Source organism: Cynocephalus volans, chromosome 5 (genome assembly GCF_027409185.1).
Source record: "Cynocephalus volans isolate mCynVol1 chromosome 5, mCynVol1.pri, whole genome shotgun sequence".
NCBI classification, from domain to species: domain Eukaryota; kingdom Metazoa; phylum Chordata; class Mammalia; order Dermoptera; family Cynocephalidae; genus Cynocephalus; species Cynocephalus volans.
The window spans coordinates 104,824,299-104,843,979 of record NC_084464.1 but is presented as its reverse complement, the minus strand read 5'-3'; the positions used below and the strand labels follow the sequence as shown (position 1 = coordinate 104,843,979).

Here is a 19,681-nt window from a genome sequence, read left to right as displayed (position 1 = left end):
TCCTCTCGCCATGTGATCTGCTTGCAACCACTGGCTGCCTGCCACTTTCCGCCATGAGTAGAAGCAGCCTGAGGCCCATGCCAGATGCAGCTGTCCCAGAATTGTAAACCAAATAAGCCTCTTTTCCTTTACATTACCCAGTCTCAGGTATTTCTGTTATAGCAACACAAACAGACTAAAATAGTCCTAATTCCCAGTGCTTCTACTCTCTTAGTAATAATCACAAATTTCTCTTTAAAGGTAAAAATCACTTGCTTTCTAAGTTCCTTTTTTACAGAGAAGGGAAAATTATTGGCAAATATGTTGTAGCTTTGAGTATTTGGAGGTCTAACTTCAGGAAGAGTGTGTAAGGAATTCAAACTTTTAGTTGAGTTGCGGTTTAACCAGTGCAAACTTAGTGAACAATTTGCAAATGGAAGAAAGAACTAAATTTGAAAGACCACAACCCTAAGGCTCTTAAATAATAGGAGAGCATTTTTACAAACTCGTTAAGGAAGAATTATTCCAACAAGGTACAAAAATATCACAAGCCATAATGGAAAAAATAAGCAAATTTGACAAATTCAAACTTGAAAACTTTCATATCAAGACACACACACACACACATACACACTTTAACAAAATTATAAGATAAGGTCCTGACTGGGAAAATATTTACACTATTAGCATTCAGAAAATACAATCATTTATTATTCATTAATGAGAAAAGATGAAGTAATGGGGAATTCAAAGAAGGGGAAACTAAAAGATTTACAAATATGGGGGAATGAGTGCTAGTAATAAGGGAATAGAAAATTAAAGCAGTGTGATTCCATTTGTCACCAGACTGACCAAATTAAAATAATGAGAATCTCAAGTGTTAGTGACTTTGTAGAGAAACACGAACTCTTATAAACTTGGTGGAAGTGTAAAGTGAGAAAACATTTTGGAAAACTATATTTTCAATACTTAATAAAATTGAAAATGTACGTGAACTCTGACCAACAATTATTTTCTCAGTATATTTTTTAGAGTGCTAAAAGGTGCTCCAGGAGACAAGACATGACTCTTTACGGCAGTATTGTTTGTCATATATAACACTGCAAATAACTTGGATGTCTATCAGTAGAAGACTGGTTAAACAAAAATGATAAATTCCTATCACAGAGTACTACTGAGCAACTTTTATAAAATGAACCAGGAAGATACCAAACTTAGTTTCATCTGGAAAGGGATGAGGGAAATGTAATTTTATCTTTTATGACTGACTTGGAAAATTACTAAATTGAGAAAATTTATGATTAGTAAAGAATTTCAACATTATTTGCAATATTTTATAACTTTACCTTAAAAGAGATGCTTGAAGCAAAGGTAATAAGCATGTTAACAGTCATTACTTTTGAGTCATGGGAAATTATGGAAAAACTTGCAGTTCTGTTTTTTAGGGTTTTTTTTCTAAAATTTTTTTAAAAATCAGTAATAATAATAATATCCAAAAGTTTTTTTTTTTTTTTTTTTTTATGTTGTTGGTTCTGGTAGTTTGTTTTTACTGGAAGTAATAGAGTACTTCAACTATGGTGCAAAATCAAACATGCTATCAAAATTCAAAGCAATGGTGATGTAAGTCAATTCCCATTTAGAAGAAACTGTTTTATGACTTAGTTTTTCCATTTCTGTGATAATACCTGGAGCTTTTTTTAAGTTCCATGAAAAACAAATATTTGATTTCCTTCTTAGTATATCATAAAAGAATGATCAGGAGGCAAAAAGCAAAGTGTAGTGAGGCCCTCTACGGCTTTTTATGAATAGTGAAAGGCTTGATAGTGTTAAATGCCAATTGCAATGTCAAGGCAGAATGCTAAAAAGCATTTAGACAGATGGAAAACCATGGCATCACGAGTCTTCTTAAAAATAATGTAAAATAAATGTTTACCATAGTGGTTTTATATACTGAAACAGAATTTTTCTTCATTTTGTTTTTTAAAAAAGACCTTTCAGTTAATCCAGTTTTTATAAATTTGCTTTTAAAATTCAGTAATATGTGAAGTTATAAAAAGGAGCACCATTTTTTGAAAAAAGCATGCATTGCCCAATGCACTGTTACCAACCTCAAGTTTTTAATGATATTTAAACATAAACCTCTTTAAACACAAAGAATTTGTAAAGTTATTTGACACCTCTAAAAGAGCTAAAACTTTATATTTAAAAATACTTCGCATGGTCTGATATACACAATTCTAATGAGGTAAAGGGACTGATAACATGGCTTTAAAATTTCTTAATTTTTAGTTGTAATTATTTTAAAATACCCCTTTTCTCTGATAATATTATATCATACATGTAGTCAATTATTGGTTTTAAATATATTGTAATCATGGTTTCACAGTAATCCTGAACGCTAACTCGTACTGTTTAATAGTCAAGATAAAGCAACATTAGAAAAACACATTCAGCACCACTTTGGATATGTTAACAGTGATAATAATTGTAAGAATAATAATAATAGTAGCTACTTGTCTTGAGTGTTTCCTATTTACCATGCAGCATACTAAGATCTGTGCGATGCATTCATGTCCTAAATTAAAGTCATTCTTTCCTCGTTTTTTTTTTAGTTCCCACTTACGAGTGAGGCAAGGCCATATTTCTCTTTCTGTGCTTGGTCTGTTTCACAGAAAGAAAGAAAGAGAGAGAGAAAGAAAGAGAGAGAGAGAGAGAGAGTGACAGACAGACAGAGAGACAGAGAGAGACAGAGAAGAAAGAGAAAGAAGGAAAGAAGGGACAATCACAATAAATGTTGAACTTTCAGAAGGAGAGAACAGAACTGTGGTTACTAAAGGTGGTAAAGGGGGAGGGGGAGAGGGGTTAAGGAGAAACTGGTTAATGGGAACAAAGAATAATTACATTTTGCAATGATGAATATGCTAATCATCCTGATTTGACCATCACAAATTACACAAATACTAGTAGTCAACTCTCTACTCCACAAATATGTATAATTAATTGTTTCAATGAAAAAAACCCCTAAAAAATTAATTAATTAGTTAATTAAATAATAAAATCAGCTTTTCTAATCCGATTTGAAAACCCTTTAAATAGCCCAGTCTTAGAACTGAATTTTGTTTCTTTTATTGCACATCAAGTTAAAGAAGCAGTTTTTTGACTAGAAGTTAGGTATTAAAAAAAAAATGTCTGGATTTGTAAACATGAGAATATTCATCAGTCCTAGGAGCTTTTCACACAGTGAATTATGAAAGACCTGAGATCTATGAGGGATCAGCATCATCATCCTACAACACTTACATTTTTCTTTCTTCCTCTTATTTTCCTTCCCCCCTCCCCTGTGTCTCCTCCGTGTATCTTTCATATCTGCTTTCCCACCGATGTTTTTAACTAAATTAAAGAAGGCTAGAGTGCTGCTCCACTTTCAGATATTAACATTTAACTTACATTATCATTCTCTGAGGTATCTTATTCCCACTGCATACGTATGTATTATAGAACCAACCTCAAGAGAGAATAAATAATTTTCCCAAGGCTCACATGTATGTGTGTAAGAGAAAGAAAGAGAGCCCAAATTTGCACAGTAATTGTAGATCTGCAGAGTATAAGTACACAGTATCCTTCACACATTTTATCAGCCTTATGACACCAGGTCAGAGAATCCCAGCACATCACTGGCTTACGTATATTCTGAAAATGTGCCTCCAGCTGGGGCTTATTCTGTATGAAAGATGAAAGGTCAAAGAACTTTAGGTAACAAGTATATGTGATTAAGCACCAGAAGTAGTAGTTCCACATGAGTCAAAAAATTAGGCTCTTTAAAAAAGTGAAATGGTTAGGAAAGGCCTGGAGGAGCAGGGCCCAGACATAAAATCCTGGAGGTAGACTAAATATATGACAAAGACAGAGTTGAAGACTATATGAACTACCAGGTGTCAGGGGACAGTGAGAAAGAAATTAAAGGCCAACATTAGTACAAGAAATTAGATACCATCATCTTTCAGTACCTATGCTTTCAGGGGGAAAGCTTTGAGAAAACATTGGTGATTAAATAAAAATCCTACTATAACATAGGTGAATTTATACAGAAGATATCAGAAGCAGGATGTACATAATAAAGACACAAAAGAGGGCAAAAGTTTGAGCTAAATTTGTAGGTGAAAAGCTGATAAATGGGGACAGCACTGAGGCCTATTTTTAACCTGTACATACAGAGATTTTGTGTACTGCTTTATGAGCTTATGTATGGATGTTTATAATCATAAATCTTCCTTAGGTTTTCCAGTGCCAAGGCAAACATCACTAGAGATTTGAAAGTAATTTAACTGCCCTTGTCACCTGTAAGTAGTCCCATAGTAATATGTGCTAGCTTATTGCATCTTAGGGGTTTTCCCTCATGTTAATAATAATTCTAGTTAGCTTTATGAATAACTTACTCACAACAGTTGTCTCATGAACCCGTAAATGAATTATTAGATAAGGAATATGCAATCCAAAGCTACAAGTAAAATTTATGCCAAACTTAACTTAGTGGTTGCATTAGCAGGTCTCTGTGTACTCATACCTGCTATGTCAGGCTCAATAGCTAAGCTTACTTTTAAGAATGAAAAACTTGATAAAATGTTATTAAAAAGTTAAGATGCTTTAATTTCAAAAAAGAAGATATAGCACTGTTTATTTTTGTGCTTGGTTCTTGAATAGACACTTTCATTGGGGCCTTTGGAAGGGAACATAAGAATAAAAGCATTTGGAAAATAGGTAGCCATATCCTGTACAGAGAATGGTGCTTGAGTTCAACATTTGTTGTAGAACATTTGTATCACTCTTTCAATAAATATTGTTGAATGCTAACCATTTTCTGCACCAGTATTATTTATGTCTCCCAGTTATTTTCAGTATATTTGAAGCAGTTGGATGCTATCAAGTATACACTACAACGCAGAGGACCAGGAATGCACTGAACTGATATGGTAAAACAGTGTTCTAATTTAAGTTCTAGTTAGACTGATGACTCACAAAAGTTATAAACTTTTTATAACTGAACAACAACTTCAAATAGAATGGCCCAGGGGGTCACCAATCATCATAAAAACTTAAAAGATAGTCAACCTGATGCGTAGACCTCTTAGAGTTAAAATATGGAAAACAGCAAGTTATCTAGAAAAGGAAAACAACACAGATTGTTCCTTTACTCCCTCTGTAACAGGAAATATGTTATTAATATTTTTAAAAGTACCAAATAAGAGAGGCCCGAGACCCGCTGTGACCATGCACCCTGAGGCACCAGGGCCACCAAGAAGGTAGGTGTCACCAATGCCGGATCCCATCCCCCACCCGGGCAAGTGGGCACCGACCAAAGCAGTCCAAACCTTCCATCCCCAGGCACTGAGACAGCCATGCCAAATTGGCAGTCCCAGCAGGATCCTAGCCAGATAATAGTGTCAAACCAGGGGACCATGAAATCCCTTGCCTCAATGACTAAACACCAAAGGAAAGATACCAGAAATATGAAAAATCAGGAAAGTACACCACCAAAGAGTAATAACTCTTAAGCTCTAGATCCTACAGAAAGAGGAGCCGTTGAAATGTCTGACAAGGAATTTCGAGTGGTAATTCTAAGGAAACTCATTTAGACAACACAATGAAATGAGGAAAAGTATACAGGACATGCAAGAAGAACTGTACAAGGGCATCAATGCCCTGAAAAAGAATGTAGCAGAGCTTGCTGAGTTGAAGAATTCATTCAATGAAATAAAAAACACAACAGAGAGTTTAAACAGCAGGCTTGCATAAGCAGAAGAGAGAACTTCTGACCTTGGAGATGGGCTGTTTGAAATAACACAGGCAGACAAAAACAAAAAAAAGAAAAAAGAATTAAAAACATTAACTAAAATCTAAGAGAGATATCAGACAACCTTAAGCACTCAAATATCCGAGTCATGGGTATTCCAGAAAGGGCGGGGGGCAGGGGGAGGAGATTGCATTGAAAACATATTCAACAAAATAGTGGCAGAAAACTTCCCAGGTATAGGAAAAGACACACATCTTCAGATTCAGAAAGCTCAAACGTATTCAACCCAAAGAAAGTCTTCTCCAAGACATGTTTTAGTCAAATTGGAAAAACTCAAAGAAAAAGAGAAAATCTTAAAAGCTGCAAGAGAGAAGCATCAAGTCACTTATAAGGGAGCCCCAATCAGACTAACATCAGATCAGATTTTTCATCACAAACCTTAAAAGCCAGAAAGGAATGGGATGATATATTCAAAATACTAAAAGACAGAGATTGTCAGCCAAGAATACTTTACCCCATAAGGCTACTCTTCCAAAATGAAGGGCAAGTACTATGTTTATCAGACAAACAAAAACTGTGGGGGTTCACTACAACATGACCACCCTTACAAGAAATTCTCAAGGGAGTATTGGGTTTGGTACCTGAAAATAACTACCACTGCCATAAAAACTCAAGAAAAATCAAAACCCATTAGGAAAATAAAAATGCTAACAATGAAGAAAGAAAAAAAAATTTTCTACAACCCAAGAAACGAACAAATACAGGAAACAAACAGTAAATCAGAAAGAAAGGAACAAAAGACACTTAAGACATACACAAACAAAAATCAGTAAAGTGCTAGGAGTAAGTCAACACTTCAATAACAACTCTTAATGTAAAAGGATTAAATTCCCCACTCAAAGGACACAGACAGACTGACTGGATTAAAAAGGTGGACCCAACTACATGGTGCCTTCAAGGGACTCACCTCACCTATAAAGATACATATAGACTAACAGTGAAAGGATGGAAAAAGATATACCATGAAATTAGAAATGAAAAATGAGCTGGAGTAGATATTCTTGTATTTGATAAAATAGACTTTAAACTAAAAACCATAAAAAGAGATAATGAGGGCCACTACATAATTATAAAAGGATTCATCAATCAAGAAGACATAACAATCATAAATACATATGCACCCAATGTCATAGCAGCCAGATTTATAAAGCAAATTCTATTAGACATAAAGAAGGAAATAGACACTAATACCATGATAGCAGGGGACCTGAACACCCCACTGTCAATATTAGACAGATCATCTAGGCAAAGAATTAGCAGAGAAACACAAGATCTAAACAACACTCTAGACCAATTGGAATTGGCAGATTATCTACAGAACATTCCATACAACAACCTCAGAATATTCATTCTTCTCATCAGCACATGGATCATTCTCCAGGATAGATCACATGTTAGGTCACAAATCAAGTCTCAACAAATTCAAAAAAATTGGAATTATCCCATGTATTTTTTCAGATCACAATGGATTAAAATTAGAAATCAATAACAAAATTCTGGAAACTATAAAAAACACATGGAAATTAAACGTCATCCTACTTAATGAGGATGAGTCCAAGAAGAAATCAAACAAGAAATCAAAAAAAATATTGAAACTAATGAAAACAATGACACATCATACCAAAACCTGTGGGATACTGCAAAAGCAGTACTAAGGGGGTAATTTATCACATTAAATGCTTACTTCAGAAGAAGGGAAAGATGGCAAGTGAACAACCTAATACTTCACCTTAAAGAACTAGAAAAACAAGAACAATCCAAACCCAAAATGAGCAGATGGAAAGAAAAATCATCAAGATCAGAGCAGAACTTAATGAAATTGAAACCCAAAAAGCAATACAAAAGTACAATGAATTGAAAAGTTGGTTTTATGAAAAGATAAATAAAATTGACAAACCATTCGAACGGTTAACTAAAAGAAAAGAGTGAAGACCCAAATAACAAAAATTAGAAATGAAAAAGGTGATATTACAACCAATACCTCAGAAATACAAGACATCATTAGTGACTACTATAAAGAACTATATGCCAAAAAATTTGAAAATCAGGAGGAAATGGATAAATTTATGGACACACACAAACTACCAAAACTGAGCCAAGATGATGTAGAAAGTCTTCACAGACCAATAACAATAAAAGAGATTGAAGCTGTTATCAGAAGGCCCCCAACAAAGAAAAGCCCAGGACTAGATGGGTTCACAGCTGAATTCTATCAAACATTCAAAGAGGAATTGAAACCAATTCTCTACAAACTATTCCAAAAGACTGAAACAGAGGCAATTCTCCCAAACTCATTCTATGAAGCAAATATGACCCTAAGAAAACAACAGGCCAATATCCTTGATGGATATAGATGCAAAAATCCTCAATAAAAACCTAGCTAGCAGAATACAGCAACACATACACAAAATTATACACCATGATCAAGTGGGATTCATCCCAGAGATGCAAGGTTGGTTCAACATATGCAAATCAATAAATATGATACACAATATTAATAAAATCAAACACAAGGACCATATGATCATCTCCATAGATGCTGAAAAAGCATTTGGCAAAATTCAATACTCGTTCATGCCAAAGACTCTCTAAAAGTTAGGTACAGACAGAAAGTATCTCAACATAATTAAAGCCATATATGATAAACCCACTGCCAATATCCTGAATGGGGAAAAGCTGAAAGCTTTCCCCTTAAGAACAGGAACTAGACAAGGATGCCCACTCTCACCACTCCTATTCAACAAAACCTTGGAAATACTAGCCAGAGCAATCAGAGAAGAGAAGGGTATCCAGATTGGAAGAGATGAAGTCAAACTGTTCCTGTTTGCAGATGACATGATCCTACATATCAAACATCCTAAAGCCTCTACAAAAACACTCTTGGAGGTGATAAATGATTTCAGCAAAGTTGGAGGACACAAAATCAACACACAAAAATCAGTAGCATTTCTATTCTCCAATAGTGAACATGCAGAAAGAGAAATCAAGAAACCTTGCCCATTCACAATAGCCACCAAAAAAAATAAAATACTTAGTAACAGAGTTAACCAAGGATGTGAAAAATCTCTATCATGAGAACTACAAACCACTGTTGAGAGAACTTAAATAGGACACAAGAAGATGGAAAGATATCCCATGTTCTTGGATTGAAAGAATCAACATTGTGAAAATCTCCATACTACCCAAAGTGATGTACAAATTCAATGCAATCCCATCAAAATTCCAATTATATTTTTCTCAGAAATGGAAAAAAAAAAAACTATCCAGACATTTATATGGAATATAAAAACAGACACACTGATAAATGGAATAGAATAGAGAATCCAGAAATCAACCCACATACCTACAGCCATCTGATCTTTGACAAAGGCAACAAGCCTATACACTGGGGAAGAGACTGCCTCTTCAGAAAATAGTGCTGGGATAACTGGATATTCATATGCAAGAGAATGAAACTAGACCCATACCTCTCACTATATGCCAAAATCAATTCAAAACAGATTAAAGAATTAAATATACACTCTGAAACAATAAAACTTCTTAAAGAAAACATAGGAGAAACACTCCAGGAAGTGGGACTGGGCACAGACTTCATGAATATGACCCCAACAGCACGGGCAACCAAAGTAAAAAGAAACAAATGGGATTATATCAAGCTAAAAAGCTTCTGCACAGCAAAAGAAACAATTAACAGAGTTAAAAGACAACCAACAGAGTGTGAAAAATATTTGCAAAATATACATCTGACAAAGGATTAATATCCAGAATATACAAGGAACTGAAACAACTTTACAACAACAAAACAAGTAACCCAATTAAAAAATGGGCAAAGGAGCTCAATAGGCATTTCTCAAAGGAAAATATACGAATGACCAACAGACACATTGAAAAAATGCTCAACATCACTCAGCATTTAGGAAATGTAAACCAAAACCACACTGAGATACCATCTCACCCCAGTTAGGATGGCTAATATCCAAAAGACTGTGAATGATAAATGCTGGCGAGGTTGCAGAGAAAAAGGAACTCATATACGCTGTTGGTGGGACTGCAAAATGGTGCAGCCTCTATGGAAAATGGTATGGAGGTTCCTCAAACAATTGCAGATAGATCTATGATATGACCCAGCTATCCTACTGCTGGAAATATACCCAGAGGAATGGATATCATCAAGTTGAAGGTATACCTGTCCTCCAATATTCATTGCAGCACCATTTACCTAAGCACCATTTAGCTAAGAATTGGAACCACCCCAAATGTCCATCACCAGATATGTGGATACAGAAAATGTGGTATATCTGCACAATGGAATACTACTCTCTGCTATAAAAGAGAATGATATACTGCCATTTGCAACAACATGGATGGACCTAGAGAGAATTATATTAAGTGAAATAGTCAGGCACAGAAAGAGAAATACCACATGTTCTCACTAATCTGTGGAGCTAAAAATAAACAAACAAATAAACTGGGGGGGGGAGAAGACACAACAATCACAATTTCTTGAAGTTGTTACAACAAGCAAACAGATATGAGGTTGTCAGAAGGAAGGGGGTAGGGGGAGGTGGGAGGGAGGTTTCGGTAATGGACCACAATAATCAACCACATTGTATATTGATAAAATACAATAAAATTTAAAATAAAAAAAGTACCAAATAATGAGTTTCCAGGCAAATTTTATTTTTTTCAAAAAACATATTTGAGAAATGCTGGATTAAGATTTTTAAGAATTTAAGAGAATTATATTAAGTGAAACAAGTCAGGCACAGAAAGAGAAATACCACATGTTCTCACTTATTGGTGGGAGCTAAAAATTATAACAACCACAATTATTTGAAGTTGATACGACAAGCAAACAGAAAGGACATTGTTGGGGGGGAGGGGAGGAGGGAGAAGGGAGGGAGGTTTTGGTGATGGGGAGCAATAATCAGCCACAATGTATATCGACAAAATAAAATTTAAAAAAAAAAAAAAAAAGAAAGATTTTTAAGAATTTAAGCAAGAAAAAAAATCCCTTTACCTTCTTTTTTGTTGATTATCTACTATATGTCACGCACTGTATTAGGAAATTTATACATATTGTTCCTTACTATTAATATGATACTATTATCTCTATTTTATGCTTGAGAAAACTAAGTCTCAAATAATTTAAGGCATGTGCTCAAGTCATACAACTACATAGTAAAAGAATTAGGATTTGGACTCACCTCTGCTTTACCAAGTATTTACTAGTACACCATATTGTAAAGCCCTGCTGGATATGTGTGGAGAGGGGATGTTTTCAGGGGAAGGTCTTCTTTCAAAGACTAACAATGCCTTGGTGATCCACTTTCTCCTAATAGCCTTCTAAGGTTTCATCTTCATATTACACCACCAAGAATCATCCCTGGTTAGATCAAAATGAATTTGAGAGATCATACCAAACTCTGTACACTGAAGGTCCTCTCAATAAGAAGAAATGAAGGAGGAGGTGGTGGTAAACCAACTGTTTCTAAAAATAACAAAGACCTGCAACTCTAAGGGCAAATATTAATTAAAAATAAGAGACTTAATTTTCCCAGTTGAAAATAAGGGAAGAGACACCCCCTTACACTCCTTTCTTAGGACCTGGGAAGTATCTCTTTTGAAATGTAATCATCAAGAAAGATAGCGCCAGTTTCTGTGGGAGGGTAAGAGTCTCACTCCAAATTACGAAACTACCTCTCGTCATAAAAATTTCAGAAATTTATTTTTACTCTGGATAAAACCAATTAGATAACACAGATGGTCACCCCAACTACCAAGTAAATATAGGATGAACTGCGTATGACAAATGGTGCTGCCAAGTCCTCTTACTTGCAGAACAGTTATCTTGAGAACATGTATGTAATAAGTTGTATCTGCTTGGCTACATAAAATTGTGTGATTTTTCTTCTTTGCACAATCTCTTAGCAGATTGCCTGTGATGCTCATTGTATTGTGTTTTAAAACCTACTCAGTAATAAAATGGTTTTCTTTTTCTTTTACCTTTGTGGGGAGGTTTTCTAGGTTGGGAGGATATTTTACTTTTAATAATGTTTCCTAACAATATTTGCATAAGTATAGCCTGTTCATGGTTATCTCCCTTCTAATTATACATTTTCCAGATTTGTCCCTTTGTGGCTCCCCCCGCCCTTTTTAAGACTCCTTCTAGACTTTCTATAATGTTTATTTTAACTAAAATTTACCTGTCAAATGTAGCAATATATGTAATGGACTGAGAAAATGGTCTGGCTCATAGCTGGTGTGAAATAAATATCAGTTGCCTCTGCATTCAAGTCCACACAAAAATTATAAGAAGCATGATTCAGCTGGAGCTGACTCTATCTCACAGTTCCAGGTGTGAACCCATGACCCAGGACTGGTCATTCTGACTACCACCTCCAGCCTTATGGATTAGTTCTGAGCTGGGCTCATGGTCCAAGCTGGTTCAATCATAACCTCCCCCCTCACACTCCCACTGCCACCATGGATTTTGCTGAAGCTTTAGAAGAAGGGACCTCTATCTTTTTCAAAATGAGAAGTTGAAAAACCAGGTAAATGTAGAGCAGAGTTTCTCAACTTCAGCACTATTGACATTTGGGCCACACAATTCTTTGTTGTGCATTATTGGATGTTTAGCAGTGTCCCCAGCCTCTAATACTAGATGCCAGGAGCAGCATCTCTCCCACCTCCATAAATTGTGACAGTCAAAAATATCTCCCAACATTACCAAATGTCCCTGGCTAGTGGGAAGAGGGGGTATTGCTACCAATTGAAAACCAATGGCTTAGAGATACCATAGACTATCTTTGTCACCATATGGAAAGAAGGTTCTTAAGAATAAAACCCATAGGAAAGAAAGTAAAGCCAAGTGGTAGTGAGGTAGTGAAAGAGGCCAGGCATCAAAGACATAGTTAATGACCCTGGATCCTGCCATGCTTGAAGTAATAACCATTACTGAGCTTTTTAGAAATGTGAGGGTTTATACACACACACCCATGTATGTATGTGTGTGTGTGTGTGTGTGTGTGTGTGTGTGTGTATACATAAATTGTGTGCACTATTTTGAGCCATGTTTCTGACACTTGCAACTGAAATAGTCCTGATTGATATTATAACTATCATATAATTTGCATGCAAGTAAGTAGAAGAGATATTAAGCTGGCAATTAAAATAAGGTGTTATAGGTGTTATGCAAGAAGATCAGTGTGGAAACTCTTAGCAGGTGGGTTTTGGGGAGGGAGAAAAGTCTCACTAAAAACGTGTTTCTGAAGCTAAGTAGAATTCAGATGAGGTGAGTTGGGTGAGGGCTAAAGAGATTGTTGCAGACAGAGAATTAGCCCGGACTTAAAGGAGAACAAGACTGAAAGAAGTCCACATGGGTATGACTGGAGAGACCAAGAGATGAAAATACAGGAAGATGTGATAGTTAGAGTCTCAATAGAACACAGATATTGCACTCAAGTGAAGATGACTGAGCAGGATTTATTTATGAATGGATTAGTTACATGGGATAAAATAAGGGCAGAGGGTAGGGCATTGATTGTCACACTTCAAAAAATATCAGAATCACTAGTAGGACTAGTTAAAAGAGATTGCTGGGGCCTATACCATCCCAGAGTTTCAGATTCAGTAGGTCTAGGTTGAGGCCTGAAAATGTGCACTTCTAACAAGTTCCTAGGTGGTGATGATTCTGCAAATCTTGGGGAAACACTTTGAGAATTACTAGTGTAGGAAAAATTTAAGGGATGGTACAGAAACTTGAGGCTAGTAGCAGCAGAGCTGGAACAAAGCAATGTAGAAAAGAGATCAGAACCCAGAACAGAAAAGCAAGCATTATTAATAGGAATTGTGACATTCAATGTAGGGACACATCCAGCCTGAAGCAACATGTCAGGGAGAGAAGAGACAAATAAATATCCTGACCTCACTCTACATCCTCCCTTGGATCGTAGCTGGGGAACCCTACTGCTGGTCCCTATTGGATATCCTGCCAACACAGAAAGCAGAGTGGAGAAGATCTAACAGTAGACTGGGAGGGTCAAAAAGAAATATCCGTAAGAAATACACAATAACATAATTTGGAAAGACTTGTGAACATATTATATAATTGGGTTGTTTCTATATCCTCTGGACACTGGAAACTTCTGAAAGATTTTAGGCAAGGGATGAGCATTATCAGATTTCTCTTTCTGAAACAAGACTCTAACTGAATATATATATATGTGTGTGTGTGTGTGTGTTTGCATATATATATAATGAATTAAGAAGGAAAGATCATCGTATCAAAATATTATTCCAGATGGCAGTGATGACGGAGAGAATTGGGCAGCTTTCAGAGTTATTTAAGAAGCACAGTCAATAAACCATGATGGGGTGAGAAAAAATGACTACTAAATTTTTGGCATGGGAAACCTATGGATATGCTGTGCCATATACTGAAATAGAAATTCTTTACAAGGAACAGGTTCAGGAAAGATAAATGATAAATTCGGTTTGGGACATGCTGCCTTTGAGGTGCTTGGAAGATATTTAAATGGAAAATATACCAGTGGAAGTTAGATTTTAGGTCTGAGGCTCAGGGCTGAAGATGTGGAATGGTGAAATTTCCATGTGAGAATGGTATGAGAGGTTAATCTTATCCAAGGAAAATAAGGAGATGACGAAGTTCAGGTTGTTGATCTGATTATCAATGAATTACTACTTGACATTGAAATTACATTTTTATGAATATGCAAACTGATGAGGTTGTAAAAAGAAAAATACGTTGACTATAATCATCATCCTAGTTTAATATTACTCATACATGTTATGCTAGATATTGAAAACCAAGGCTAAGGCAACAATATTAGACATGACAAAGGCACCAAAAAAAAAAAAAAGGTATACTAGACTAGGACTGTACTCTTACAAGGAAAAATAGAGGGTAAACTAACAGGTATGGCACCAAGAAGAATAAAATTACTACATAACTTGAAGACCCTATCACTGCTCTCAACTCAATACCAAAAATTGACTTTTTGAGAAATAAGTATTAAATTATAATACCCCTTTGCTATTTCCTCATTCAGTATGCAATAATCTTTTATGCCATGGATCTAAATCATTATTTCCTAACCATCATTTCCTACTCTACAATTTTCTTGAAGAAATGCACATAGATAGGAAATCAAAAAAGAACAGATTACAGAAAACTAAACAATTTAATCAAGTTTGAATCCCAAAAAGCCCAATTAAAAGAGCATTAATTAAGTACATATGGCCAATACATACATAAAGGCACTTGTGATCTAAACACTTGTGTTTTGACTAAAAGTAAAAGTTTTACATAAGCTACTTTCAGGTTTCTACAGTGAATATCCATTGTGTTGTCCATGAAAGATACATTCCATTTTCTTATAGGCAACATTTGTCATACATAGTTCATTCTTAATTCACTTGGTAGTTGGAGTGACCATCTCTTTCTTTAGGTATAAACACCTTGATTTTTCTCTAAGCTCTAAATTTTCCCCAACTCTAAATCTATGTGGTTTTACTGGGGCAGACTCCACACCCCAGGTTTTTGCCTGGGTGAGTATATGCCCCAGACTGTGCAATGAGAACACTACCTCCCTCTAAATAAGATAATTTGTTCAGGATTCAGTTCATAACCTAGGTCAGGGCAATAAAGCCGAATTTCGGGTCTTTTAAATGAAAATATTAGGATAAAGGTGTTATATTTCTGCCTGGATAGTTAATCTAGAACTGCTGATGGCAACTGTGCTTGACACCTTTTGGGAGACACATGCCTTGGAGTAAAACAAATACAGAAAAACAAAGATTAAATTGAGGTGAAAGGTCAGAGGTACTAAATCCTGATACCCACACCCATGGCCATTTGATACCTCTGGACTTTTGCAAAGATCAAACCAACAAATTATCATTTTTGCTTAAGCCAGCTTCAGTTAGGTTTCTTATAGTTACTACTATATTAATAGCAGCTAATATAAAGTTCAAGGTTTTATATTGCTTCCAAATCATATATATAATACAATATATTTTCATCATCTTCTAATAGTTTTTATAAAGCTGAAATATAAATGCCCCATATAAGCAGAACTTGTGAGAAGTAATTGATCAAGTCTAGAACTTTAGGATCTCTTTGAGTAAATTTCAAATTATTTAAAAAATATGCTAAATACTTGAAGAAAAATAAATTTTTCAAATGATAGTTTATTTATGTTGTCATCCTGCTTCTAACCAAAGCCTAATCTCTCTCTTTCATCTCTCTGACTTTCTTTGTCTCCCTCTCTCTTTCTCTTTGCTCACTTTCTCAGAGAAAAAGAACCTCCCTATTGCCTTAATCTTGAAAATGAACTTCGCAACTAGTAGCAATAAAGTACTTTCAAAATGCTATGAAAATTGCCTGTATTTACTACTTCCACTGGCAAAAATTTTTTATTCAGCTTACAGTTTACATTTTTAAAGAAAAATTATTTTTATTTTCTAGAATTCTTACCTTGGCATTATGGAAAATGTTATAAGAAACTTAAATGTGTCAAAACACAAAGTCAAATGCAATGTGTGTTATTTAACAGATAAGGATTTATTTCAAAGACATGAATTAATAGACACCAACAGAGAAATTCTTCAATAACGCTTTCCTAGGCAATAAGAAACTACAAAGAGTCTATCCTCCTGCTTTAATAAGCTTAATATTCTTATTTTATTCTTTACACAGTATCCTAATCTATGCTTTTTTTCACATAGAAATTGTTTTCTTATCTCTATTCTAAAGTTAAGAAGTATCCTACCTTAGCATAGTAAACATTTATGATGAAATTTTCTCTTTGTATCACTCACTCTCAACTATCTCAAGATATTAAATCACTAAATACTAGTGAATTTAAGTAGACATCTCTCTCTGATAGGACTATACATCACTCTTAGTGACAAAATTTAGTGACAAAAATAATACCTACTTTAAATAAATTCATTGAAGAAAATATGTACTTGAAATATATCACTGCTCTTTGTAGTTATTAATGCATGAACATTAAAAAAAAGATTAAATCTTGTAGCAATCTACCAAAGGTAATAAATAATGAGAAAAGGGACTCACATGATCAATTAGTTCACGAACCATTCCATTCCATTGTCCATTGGCATCATCCTGGGCTCCATATTTCCCATCCTCCACAAGCCTAATTTCATATGTAAAGCCAAGGATTGTAGATAACTCTCTCAGGAGATCAATGCAATATCCCTCAAATCGATCATTCCCATAGAGAGGTTTGTCAGACTTCTTAAATAGGACATAGGGTTCTTCCTGGAAACATTGAACATGAAGGAAGGAAGTATAAATTAATCATAAAACTTACCATCAGAATTATAGCTATTCTTAGAAGGCAGGAAACCTCTCATTAATTTAGTACAACAGTCATATTTGTTTTCTTCTATTTGTAATAAATATAGTTTGAAATGTTAAGAAGAAAGATATTCAGAATGTTTAGAGAATATGCTTCACAAGAGAATATTTAACCATAATAATCCCACCAAGATTATATAATGAAATATGAAATGTTATATATTTTATCCTATATATTTTACATCACATATAATAAATAATATACTGTGATATGATATATACTACATAATGTGTAACATAATTTGCTATGAATAATATCCCAATTTGAATTATACCATTTAATCAATATCTGGTGTGCTGTTTCAGTGGGACCTATGGATGAAATGAATGAAAAATTCATTAACTAATTGAATATTATGTGGTAAAAATTGGAATGGGGAATTTTAATAAGTATTATTACATTTTGTCCTGAAAACCATAAAACTTACAACTACTATATTTATTTATAGGAGAAAAAGTAGCTTACTTTAAAATATAGAAAAAGAAACTAACACTTATTAAGTGCTATACATTCATCCAACATCATTTTATGGAACACCTACTGTGAGCCAGCTCGCCTCTGTATAACAGAAATTTCTGAGCCATGAAATTCACGATATAGAAGAAGAAACATAATAAATGCCTAAGCAAATGGAACACAAAACTTCAGATCTTGATAAGTGCTATAAAAACATAAAATAGGTCAAAAGGATAGAGAACAACTACAAGGTACTTGGTAAGATAAGAGAAGACAAGAAAAAATTGAGTTATATATCTAGAATTCATTTCCGAGAAGGCAAGAGCTAAGGTAGAATACAAAAGATGAGAAGACTTGCCATTTGAAAATCTAAAAGAAGAGCATTCAGGACAAGGACACAGAATGTTAAAAGCCCTGAATCCAATATGACATTGGAGTATTCCAGAAACACAGAGGATCTAATTAAAGCACTCACTGAATTACAACCCCATTGCTACTTCAAATTATACAACAGATTCCCTATGAATTTAGAATAACATTTTCCTTACTTGCCATGAGCCCTAAAACATGTTTTTATCCTTGTTCTCATCTTGGTAAATAACTCCTCAACTCACAAAATAGATCAAGTCAAAAGCCAGGGAATCACTCTTACTCTCTGCCCTATCCTTTGTAAATCCTGCAAGTTCTTCCATCAAAAGATGTCCAGAATCAACCAATTTCTTTACACTGCCCTGCTACCATTACGGTTCATGTAACCTTTATCTCTCATCTGAATTAGTGTAGTAGCAACCTAGTATCTCTTTCTGTTTCGATGCCCTATATCCGTTCTCCTCAGAACTTCATAGTAATCTTGTAAAAATTGAATCTGCTTTTATTATGCATCTGCTTAAAACCCAAAAGTGTTTTTCATTAAAACTATAATAACAAACAAACAAACAAACAAAACCTGTTTAAACTGGCCTTCGAGGCCCTACCTACTTTCCTCTTTAACCTTAGCTTTCTGTTTGCCCCTTCTGTCATTATATTTCAGATACACTGCCTGCCTTGGATTGAGTGTCCCCCCAAAGCTTGACCCCCACTGCTACTGTTGAGGGTGGGAAATCCTATTATGGTAATTGAAAGGTGGGGACTTGAAGAAATGATTAGATTGTAGGATCATGATGTAGTGAATAGATTTAAAATGGTGTTCATGGGCATGGGTTGAAAGACTTTAAAAGCACAGTGAATGAGAAGGTTAATCTCTCTCTCTGCTCCACCATTTTCACAATGTGATACTCTGCCATCACTGTCACCACCATCAAAGCTCTCACCAGATGTGTTCCCTGGACTTTGGACTTCCCAACCTTAGAAACTGCAAGCAATAATTTCATTTACTTTGTAAATCACCTAGTTTCAAATATTTTGTTATTTGAAATGGACTAATACACTGGCCTTCTTTCTGGTCCTAAAACTTGCCAAGCTCATTTCTGACTCGAAGTCTTTGCATTGCCTTTTTAATTTTTTTTAAACCTTTCTTACTGGAAGAATCTATCCTGAGATGTTCACATGGTTGTTTCTTTCTCATCATTCAGGTCTTTGCTCACATATCACCTCTTTAGAGAAATCACACTATGAGTATTACCTCTCTTCTCTAAGTTAATCTCCATTGTTTTACCCTATTTGTTTTCCTCATAGCATTCACCTCATCTGAAGTTTGCTTTATTTATATAACAATTTCTATTTTATTTATTTATTTATTTATTTTTGCAATGGCTGGTATGGGGATCCAAACTCTTGACCTTGGTGTTATCAAATTTATTTTTTGATGTGTGTGTGTGTGTGTGTGTGTGTGTGTGTGTGTGTGTGTGTGTGTGCATGCGTGCGTGCGTGCGTGCTTCTTTTTTCCCCTATTACAATATAAACTTATGAGTACAGAGACATTAGAGATTATGTTCATAAATTTATCTGAGTGCCTAGAGAAATGACTAGCAACCAGTTCATGCTCAAG

General features: G+C 34.9%; 1 protein-coding gene across 3 annotated transcripts in view; it reads right to left on the bottom strand.

The window, feature by feature from the left end:
* GRIK2 (glutamate ionotropic receptor kainate type subunit 2) overlaps positions 1–19,681 on the bottom strand; it is a 636,972-nt gene that overhangs the window by 200,024 nt on the left and 417,267 nt on the right. For all 3 annotated transcript variants that reach the window (XM_063096320.1, XM_063096321.1, XM_063096322.1), the window contains exon 10: positions 16,932–17,138. In XM_063096320.1, the coding sequence (XP_062952390.1) occupies positions 16,932–17,138 (207 nt within the window). The remainder of the gene's footprint in view (positions 1–16,931; positions 17,139–19,681) is intronic.